Genomic DNA, 10,038 nt, shown 5'->3' on the forward strand with positions numbered 1-10,038 from the left:
AGGGCGGGCCGGGCGGGGCACGTGACGCGCCGGGGGGGAGGGAGACAGGAGTGGGCGGGGCCCGGTGAGCCCGGGGGGCGGGGCAAGGCCCGGCTCGCGCCCAACGAACGGGGTGTGTGACGTCGCCGCGTCGCTGACTCCGCCCCAACGTCCGGCTCGCGACAGACCCCGGGCCCCGCCCCGCCCCGCCCCGCCCCGCGGGCAGAGGGACCATAGAGGCGGGTCCGCCGGCGGCGCAGAGCGGCTGCGCTCGCGAGTTTCCGGGGAGGGCGGGGCCGGAGTTCGGGACGCGCCGGAAGTGATGAGAGGGGGCGGGGCCCGCGGGAGGTTTGAATCCCAGAGACGCGGGGCCGCCGCCGCCAGGTGAGACGTGGGGAGTCGCCTACGTCACAGCCGCCGCGGTAACGTCAGCGCCGGGGGAGGGGGGTGTGAGCGCGGGCTGGTGACGTCACCACCGAGGGGGGACGACCCGGGGTGCTCGGTCGGCCGCTGTGACGTCATCGGCGGGGAGGTCGTGACGTCATCGCTGCCGCGCTGGGGGCCCGGACTCCTGGGTTCCCCGCTCACCCCCCCCCCCCGTCTCTCTCCCCCAGGCCGGACCCCGCCATGCAGCGCGGCTCCCCCCCGCGGCCCGGCTCCCCGCCGCAAGGCCGCCGCCCCCCCGCGCCGCTCCCCCCGCCGGCCCGAGCCGCCCCCCCCCGCGCCGCCGCCGCCCGCCCGGTAAGTGCCGGGGCCACGTCACTCGGGCCCCCCCCCGCCGGGATCCCCCCCCCGCCGGGATCCCCCCCGTAGCCCGCCCCCCCCCCCGCCGGGATCCCCCCCCGGAACCTTCCCCGCCGGGATCCCCCCCGGAACGTTCCCCGCCCCCCCCCGCCGGGATCCCCGCCCGCCCCCCCCCGCTGGGATCCCCCCCCCGGAACCTTCCCCGCCCCCCCCGCCGGGATCCCCGCCCGCCCCCCCCCCGCCGGGATCCCCCCCCCGGAACCTTCCCCGCCCCCCCCCCGCCGGGATCCCCCCCCCGGAACGTTCCCCCCGCCCCCCCCCGCCGGGATCCCCCCCCCGGAACGTTCCCCGCCCCCCCCCGCCGGGATCCCCGCCCGCCCCCCCCCCGCCGGGATCCCCCCCCGGAACCTTCCCCGCCCCCCCCCCCCCCCCGCCGGGATCCCCCCCCGGAACCTTCCCCCGCCCCCCCCCCGCCGGGATCCCACCCCGGAACCTTCCCCGCCCCCCCCCCCCGCCGGGATCCCCCCCCCGGAACCTTCCCCGCCCCCCCCCGCCGGGATCCCCCCGCCGCCGGGTCCTCGGGCCCCTCGGGCCTCCCCTGCTCCCCGGGCCGGCGCCGGCCCCAACCCCCCTAACCCCGTTGCTCCCCAGGGCTGCGGCGCCGGTACCGGCCCGGGCAGCGGGCGCTGCTGGAGATCCGCAAATTCCAGAAGAGCACGAACCTGCTGATCAGCAAACTGCCCTTCTCCCGCGTGGTGAGCCCCCCCGGGAACCCCCGCCCCCTTCTCCCGCGTGGTGAGCCCCCCCAGGACCCCCCCGCCCCCTTCTCCCGCGTGGTGAGCCCCCCCGGGAACCCCCCGCCCCCTTCTCCCGCGTGGTGAGCCCCCCCGGGAACTCCCCTCTGCTGCCCCCGGGACCCCCCTGTCACGGAGTGTGGGGGAGTCCAGGCCCTGCACCCCTCTTCCTGGGATCCACTGAGACTCTCAGCCAGCCAGTAAAACAGAAGGTTTATTGGACAACAGGAACACCCAGGACCCCTCAGTCAAGTCCTTCTGGGGGAGCAGGGAGCTTAGACCCCAGCCCTGGGGTTCCCTGTGTTCCTCCACCCAGCCCCAAACTGAAACTAAACCCACCCAGCCGGTTCCCTGCAGCAGCCCCTGTTCACATTCCTGGGCAGAGGTGTCACCTCCCCCTCCCCCTCCTGGCTCAGGTGACAGGCTCTCAGGTCTCCCATCCCCAGGGCACATTCCCAGGTCAACACTCCCCCCTCCCTGCTGAGTCACATCGTCACATCTCTCCCCCCTTTGAGACTGAACTGAGCGGGGTCACGCTGACCAGTGACCTGGGGAAGTTCGGGGCCCCCTCTCCGGGACAGCGCATCCGCTATCAGGTTGGCACTTCCCTTCACGTGGACCACGTCCATGTCGTAATCCTGCAGGAGCAGGCTCCATCTCAGGAGTTTGGCGTTGGCTCCTTTCATCTGGTGCAGCCAGGTCAGGGGAGAGTGGTCGGTGTAGACGGTGAAGTGCCACCCGAAGAGATAGGGCTCTAGTTTCTTGAGGGCCCACACCATGGCCAGGCACTCCTTCTCGATGGCCGCGTAGTGTTGCTCCCGGGGTAGCAACTTCTTGCTCAGGTACACGATGGGGTGTCTCTCCCCCTTTTCATCCTCCTGCATTAAGACCGCCCCCAGTCCCGTGTCTGAGGCGTCGGTGAACACCACAAAGGGCTTGTCAAAGTCTGGGTTTGCCAGAACTGGGCCACTGACCAGAGCCTTCTTCAGCGCCCGGAAAGCCACCTGGCACTGTTCGGTCCAGACCACCTTGTCTGGCTTCCCCGTCTTGCATAGCTCCGTGATGGGGGTCGCGATGGCGCTAAAGTGGGGCACAAATCTTCGGTAGTATCCTGCCATCCCAATAAAGGCTTGGACCTGCTTTTTGGTGTGGGGAGCGGGCCAGTCTCTGATCACCTCCACCTTGGCTGGTTCCGGCTTTAGGCGGCCGCTCCCCACCCGATGGCCCAGGTAAGATACTTCCGCCATCCCCACCTTGCACTTCTCCGCTTTTACAGTCAGCCCAGCCCCCTGGAGTCGGTCCAGCACTTGTCTAACCTGGGACACGTGGTCCTCCCAGGTCTGGCTAAAGACACAGATGTCATCAATATACGCCACGGCAAAACTCTCCATCCCCCTCAGGAGCTGGTCCACCAGGCGCTGGAAGGTGGCCGGTGCTCCCTTGAGGCCGAAAGGCAGGGTCAGGAACTCATAGAGCCCCAGAGGGGTGATAAAGGCCGATTTCAGTCGGGCATCTGCATCCAGCGGCACTTGCCAGTAGCCCTTTGTAAGGTCCATGGTGGTAAGGTACCGAGCTCCTCCCAGCTTGTCTAGGAGCTCGTCCGGCCTGGGCATGGGGTAGGCATCAGATACAGTGATGGCATTGAGCTTCCGATAGTCCACACAGAACCGGACCGACCCGTCCTTTTTGGGGACCAGCACCACCGGCGAGGCCCAAGGGCTGGCAGATGGCTGGATCACCCCCAAAGCCAGCATGTCCCGGACCTCTCTTTCCAGGTCCTGAGCAGTTTTCCCTGTGACTCGGAAGGGGGAGCATCTTATCGGCGGGTGCGACCCTGTCTGCACCCGGTGGACAGTCAGATTAGTGCGTCCAGGCTGGTTGGAAAACAGCTGTCGGTACGGATGCAGCACCTCCCTGACCTCAGCTTGCTGGGCAGGGGTTAGCTGATCCGAGAGGGGAATTGTTTCCAGGGGGGAACCAGCTCTGGTCCCAGGGAATAGATCTACTAAAGGGTCATCTCCCTGCTCTTCCCACTGTCCACACACGGCCAACACCACATTCCCCCTGGCATAATATGGCTTCATCATATTCACATGGTACACCCGGCGGTGGTGCGCCCGGTTTGACAGCTCCACCACATAGTTTACCTCATTGAGCTGCTTGACGACCTTGAAAGGGCCCTCCCAGGCGGCCTGTAGTTTGTTCTTTCTCACTGGGATGAGAACCATCACCGGATCCCCGGTGGCGTAGGCACGGGCCCGCGCTGTGCGGTCATACCAGACCTTCTGCTTCCTCTGGGCTCTGGCCAGATTCTCCCTGGCCAGGCCCATGAGTTCAGCCAGTCTCTCTCGGAAGATCAGGACATTCTCCACCACTGACTCTCCATCGGGAGTGGCCTTCCCCTCCCACTCGTCTCTCATCAGGTCCAGGGGGCCCCTCACCCTCCTTCCATATAACAGTTCGAAAGGCGAAAATCCGGTCGACTCCTGGGGCACCTCCCTGTACGCGAACAGCAGGTGAGGCAAGTACTTGTCCCAGTCCTGCGGGTGCTGGTTCATAAAGGTTTTCAGCATCATCTTTAGCGTCCCGTTAAACCTCTCCACCAGCCCATTGGACTGGGGGTGATAAGCTGAGGCCCAGTCGTGCCGGACCCCACATTTCTCCCACAAGCACCGGAGCAGGGCCGACATGAAGTTGGAGCCTTGGTCTGTCAAGACTTCCTTGGGGAACCCCACTCGGCTGAAAATGGTCAGGAGCGCATCGGCCACGGTGTCTGCTTCAATGGAAGCTAAGGGCACTGCCTCGGGGTAGCGGGTGGCAAAATCTACCACCCCCAGAATGTATTTCTTCCCCGACCGGGTCGTCTTGCTGAGAGGCCCCACGATGTCCATGGCCACCTTCTGGAAAGGCTCCTCTATGATGGGCAAAGGTCTCAAAGCCGCTTTCCCCCTTGTCCCGGGCCTTCCCCACCCTCTGACAAGGGTCACAGGATCGGCAATACTGCCGGACCGTGGTAAAGACCCCGGGCCAGTAAAAGTTCTGTAGCAACCTCTGCCGGGTGCGCCGGATTCCCTGGTGCCCTGCGAGGGGGATGTCATGGGCCAGGTACAGGAGCCTGCGGCGATACTTCTGGGGGACCACCAGCTGCCTCCTGATCCCACAGGACTCTACTTCCCTTGTGGGAGCCCATTCTCGGTACAGGAACCCCTTCTCCCACAGGAACCTCTCCTGGCAGCCTCTCCTCATGGTCCGTACCACACTGAGGTCGGCCAGGTCCCTGAGCTTCCGCAAGGAGGGATCTTTCCTCAACTCGGCCTGGAACTCAGCGGCTGGGGAAGGGATGGGGCCCGGTTCCCCCTCAGTGGCCAGGTCTGAGGCCTCAGCCTCTCTGAGCCGTGCCCCTCGGCGCTCCCTCCCCACCAGGGTAGGGTCCTGCGCCTCCGGTGTGATACCCTCCCCGAGGTCAGGGCGCAGTGCCCCTCGCCGGCTCTGGCTACGGGTCACAACCAGGGCGGCCTGGGGCTTGCTTGGCCAGTCCTCTAGGTCTCCCCCCATCAAAACTTCAGTGGGCAAATGGTGGTGTACCCCCACATCCTTGGGGCCCTCCTTGGCCCCCCATTTCAGGTGTACCCTTGCCACGGGCACCTTAAATGGGGTCCCGCCCACCCCTGTCAGGGTCAGATAGGTGTTGGGCACCACCCGATCTGGGGCCACCACCTCGGGCCGGGCCAGCGTCACCTCCGCGCCCGTATCCCAGTATCCATTGACCTTCCTCCCATCCACCTCCAGGGGAACAAGGCACTCTCTCCGGAGGGACAGCCCCGCGCCCACCCTGTAAACTGAGCACCCTGAGTCCAGAGCCTCCAGCCCTCTGGTGGAGCTGGCCTGGGGTACTCTTCCCTCCGGGGCAGGTGGTAAACTGGTAGGCCCCCTTTCCTGGGTCGTCTGCCCCTCGTCCAGCTGGGTCCCTACCCAGTTAACCCTGGGTAGGTTGGGTCTGCTCAGTCTGTCCCTGAGCCCGGGGCACTGGGACCGTTCGTGGCCTCTCTGGCCACAGTGATAGCAGCTCAGGTCACGTTGGTCCCCTTGAGCGGGTCGGAGGGGCCCGACGCCAGGCGTTCCCCTTGGGAGGGGGTTCTCCCTATTTCCCCGCTGGGAGGCCCCCTGGTGACTCTCTCTCTGCATCGGGGGGGGCCTGTTCTTTTGGGACTCCTCCCGGCTACCCCCTGACCGACTGTTCACAAACTCGTCGGCCAGCTGCCCTGCGTGCTGGGGGTTCTCGAGCTTTTTGTCCACCAGCCACAGCCTCAGGTCGGAAGGGCACTGTTCATACAGCTGCTCCAGTACGATTAGGTCCAGCAGGTCCTCTTTAGCTCGGGCCCCAGCTGTCCACTTGCGGGCATACCCCTGCATCCGGTTGGCCAGTTGTAGGTAGGTGACCTCAGGCGTTTTACGCTGACTCCGGAACCTTCTCCGGTACATCTCGGGGGTCAGCCCAAACTCACGGAGCAGGGCCTGTTTGAACAGTTCATAGTCCCCTGCCTCCGGCCCTGTCATCCGGCTGTACACCTCCACGGCTTTGGGGTCCAGTAAGGGGGTGAGAAACTGGAGCCTGTCTGCAGGGTCAACCCTGTGCAGCTCACAGGCATTCTCAAAGGCCGTCAGGAAGCTATCTATGTCCTCCCCCTCCTTCCGCTGGGCCAGGAAGCACTTATCAAAGTTCCTTGCCGTCCTGGGTCCCCCCACACTCACCGCAGCCGCAGCCGGGGCCCCACTGCTCCTCAGCCTGGCCAGCTCCAGTTCATGCTGTCTTTGTTTCTCCTTCTCCTGACGCTCATGTTGACGTTGTTTCTCCTTCTCCTCCTGCTCATGTTGACGTTGTTTTTCATGATCCTCCAGCTCCCTCATTTTCATCTCCCTCTCCCATTCCAGCCGCATCCGCTCCAGGGATGGGGAGCTCCGCCGGGAGGATCCCCTGCTGGGTGCCGGGGTCAGGGTGCCCTCGGTATTCGCCGGGCTTCCCCCAACCCCTCCCCCGGACATAGGTAGGAAGGGTCTCGGGATGTCCTCAGCAGCAGTCTGACCCCTCCCAGCCCGGTCAGGCCCCAGGGCCCACGCTGCGTCTGCCGGGCGGCTTCCCTCAGGGACAGGGATCGGGTCATCCAAGCGATCCCCCTCCTCCAACTGGGCAATCAGCTGTTCCTTGGTGGACCTCCCGATGCGCAGCCCCCTCTGCCTGCACAGCTCCACCAGGTCGCTCTTCAGGCGTTTAGCGTACATCTCCCTGCTGGCCACTCGCAGGCCAGGCAGCTTCCCACGGTTTCCAGGAAAAGCCCCTCGTGTGCCAGTCCTTCTTGAGGTCACCGACTCTTTGCCAGGGTCGAGCTGCAGATTCCTCCGCCCCTGGGACCGCTCGCTGCAATCCCCCGGGGGACCCTGTTACTGCAAAAGTCTTTCTCTCTGGTCACACATTCCCAGGGGTTAACCGCCCCCCGAAACCGTCTCTCTCTGAATCTTCAGCACGCCTGGTCCCCGTCAATTCCCCTTCGTTTTACTGCTCCCCAGTCACTTACTGCAGGAAGCGCCGTTCACGGGGTGCAGTAGATCCCACCGCTGCCACCAGTTGTCACGGAGTGTGGGGGAGTCCAGGCCCTGCACCCCTCTTCCTGGGATCCACTGAGACTCTCAGCCAGCCAGTAAAACAGAAGGTTTATTGGACAACAGGAACACAGTCCAAAAACAGAGCTTGTGGGTACAACCAGGACCCCTCAATCACGTCCTTCTGGGGGAGCAGGGAGCTTAGACCCCAGCCCTGGGGTTCCCTGTGTTCCTCCACCCAGCCCCAAACTGAAACTAAACTCACCCAGCAGGTTCCCTGCTGCAGCCCCTGTTCACATTCCTGGGCAGAGGTGTCACCTCCCCCTCCCCCTCCTGGCTCAGGTGACAGGTTCTCAGGTCTCCCCTCCCCAGGGCACATTCCCAGGTCAACGCTCCCCCCTCCCTGCTGAGTCACATCGTCACACCCCCGCCCCCTTCTCCCGCGTGGTGAGCCCCCCCGGGACCCCCCGCCCCCTTCTCCCGCGTGGTGAGCCCCCCCGGGAACCCCCGCCCCCTTTTCCCGCGTGGTGAGCCCCCCCGGGAACCCCCGCCCCCTTTTCCCGCGTGGTGAGCCCCCCCGGGAACCCCCGCCCCCTTTTCCTGCATGGTGAGCCCCCCCCGGCCCCTCCTGCCCCCCGGGATTCCCCCTGCCCCCAGGCCCCCCCCGCCCCCTGGGACCCCCCTGCTCCCTTCTCCCGCGTGGTGAGCTGCCCCGGACCCCCTCCGGACCCCCTTCTGCCCCCTGAGACCCTCCTGCCCCCTTCTCCCGTGTGGTGAGCCCCGCCGGGCCCCCCTCTGCCCCACAGGCCTTGCAACCCCCCCCCCCCCTCCACACACACCCGCCCCATGGACTGCACCAGCCGGTCTCACCCACTGCCGTTCCCCCCAGGTGCGGGAGATCTGCCTGATGTACACCCGGGGCGTGGACTTTCGCTGGCAGGCCATGGCCCTGCTGGCCCTGCAGGAGGTGAGGGACTGGGGGGGTAGGGGGGGTCGAAATGGGCTGGAGAAGGAGGGTCCTGGGGGTAGGGGGCCTCGGGGTCCATAGGGCTGCCCCAGCAGTTGGGGGGGGGAGTGTTCTGGGGGAGGCGTGCTTTGGGCTGTGCCGGAGGGGACGGATTCGGGGGCTGTCGGAGATCTCTCGAGGGGTCTCTGGGGCTGTTTGGGGGGCTGTAAGGGATCCCTCAGGGCGGCTGTTTGGGGGGCTGTGGGGGCTCCCTCAGGGGTGCTGTGGGGGCTCCCCCTGACCTCCCCCCCCACCCCCAGGCAGCGGAGGCGTTCCTGGTGCGGCTGCTGGAGGACTCGTATCTCTGCTCCATCCACGCCAAGCGCGTCACCCTCTTCCCCAAGGACATCCAGCTGGCCCGGCGCATCCGCGGCATCCAGGAGGGCCTGGGCTGAGGGGGGCCCCTGAGTCTCCCTGGGCCCCCCCGGGCCCCAGTGCAGCCCCCAGGGCTTGGGCTGAGGGGGGCTGGACCCGCCCTGCGACCCCCCAGCGCATCGGTGGTGTCCACAACAGGCTGGGCGGAGCAGGAACCAGACCTGGAATCCTCCCTGGGGCCCCCTGGAATCCTCCCTGGGGCCCCAACCTGTCCCTGAGCCCTCCCCCGCAGCCTCCATCTCACCCCAATCCTCCAGGGAGGTTTTATCTGAGCCCCCTTCCCCTGCTCTTTTTAATCCCCTGATCTCCCCCACAGGGTCCCCCCAGTCTGAGCCTGGGGGCAGGGCACCCCAGGAGTCCTGGGCCTACCAGCTCCGGGAGGTGGGGGGCTGCACAGGGTTTTAACCTCTGATATTAACTTCTCTCCTGCCCCAGAGCCGACCCCCCCCAACCCCCCGGTGGAGAGAGGGAGGCACAGCGAAGGGGGGCCCCAGGGGGAGCCCCCTGGATCGGGGGGGGGGGGGGGGCCAGGCCGGTGCGTTGTGTGTATTGTACAGAGCGGCTGCTGTGATGTCAATAAAGTTGGTTTGAACTTGTCCCGGACTCCCAGCCCCCGCCCCTGTCTCTCAGCTCCCTGGGGCGACTTCTCGGGGGGGCTGCTCTCTCTCGGGGGTTAAACCATGGGCCCTGCCACCTCCTGGGACCCCACCTCTCCGACTCCAGCTGCCTGGCTCTGCGGTGGGCCCCTCGGGGAGTCCCCTTGCTCCCCCATTCCCAGAGGGAGCAACCCCCTTGTCACGGAGGGTGGGGGAGTCTGGGCCCTGCACCCCTCTTCCTGGGGTTCCCTGGGCCTCTCAGCCAGCCAGTAAGTTCCACCACCCAGCCCCAAACTGAGCCCCAGCCCCTGGGGCTCCGGCTGCTCCTTGTCCCCTGTCCAGTGCCCCCTCCTTCCAGCCGTGCCCCCATATCCCCTCCCCCAACAGCCCCTCCTCCGCCCCTTGTCTTCCCCTGGCAAACAGGTTACCTGGGCCCCCTCTCTCCTGCCGGTTGTTCCCCCCCGGCTCCCCAGAGGGGCTGGGCCTCTGAGTCCCAGCTGCAGGGCGAGGTCACGCCTGGCCCTCTGCACCAACAAGCCCCCTTCCCCTACCTCCTCACATGCAGCACTGAAGGGAAACTGAGGCACACACTGTGCTTATGCTAAGTGCTTGTGCTAAGAAAATCCCCCACTTTGTCACAATTAAAAGAACATGAGAACGGTCACACTGGGTCAGACCAAAGGCCTATCCAGCCCTGTGTCCTGTCTGCCGACAGTGGCCACTGTCAGGTGCCCCAGAGGGAATGAACAGAACAGGGCAGTTCTCGAGGGATCCATCCCCGGTCGGCCAATTCCCAGCTTCTGGCAAACAGAGGCCAGGGACACCATCTCTGCCCATCCTGGCTAATAGCCATCCATAGACCCGTCCTCCATGAACTGATCTAGTTCTTTTTTGAACCATGTTATAGTCTTGGCCTTCACAACATCCTCTGGCAAGGAGTTCCACA

General features: G+C 66.0%; 1 protein-coding gene across 1 annotated transcript; it reads left to right on the plus strand.

Moving 5' to 3' along the window:
• Positions 1–521: 521 nt before the first annotated feature.
• On the plus strand, positions 522–9,093 carry CENPA (centromere protein A; the record flags this gene model as incomplete). Its single annotated transcript, XM_078848452.1, has 4 exons — positions 522–720; positions 1,375–1,478; positions 8,005–8,082; positions 8,382–9,093. Coding segments are annotated over 4 exons (516 nt in total), but the record flags the coding sequence as incomplete, so codon positions are not given.
• Between the last annotated feature and the right edge of the window lie 945 nt (positions 9,094–10,038).

Source organism: Lepidochelys kempii, chromosome 14 (genome assembly GCF_965140285.1).
Source record: "Lepidochelys kempii isolate rLepKem1 chromosome 14, rLepKem1.hap1, whole genome shotgun sequence".
In the NCBI taxonomy this organism is placed as follows: Eukaryota; Metazoa; Chordata; order Testudines; family Cheloniidae; genus Lepidochelys; species Lepidochelys kempii.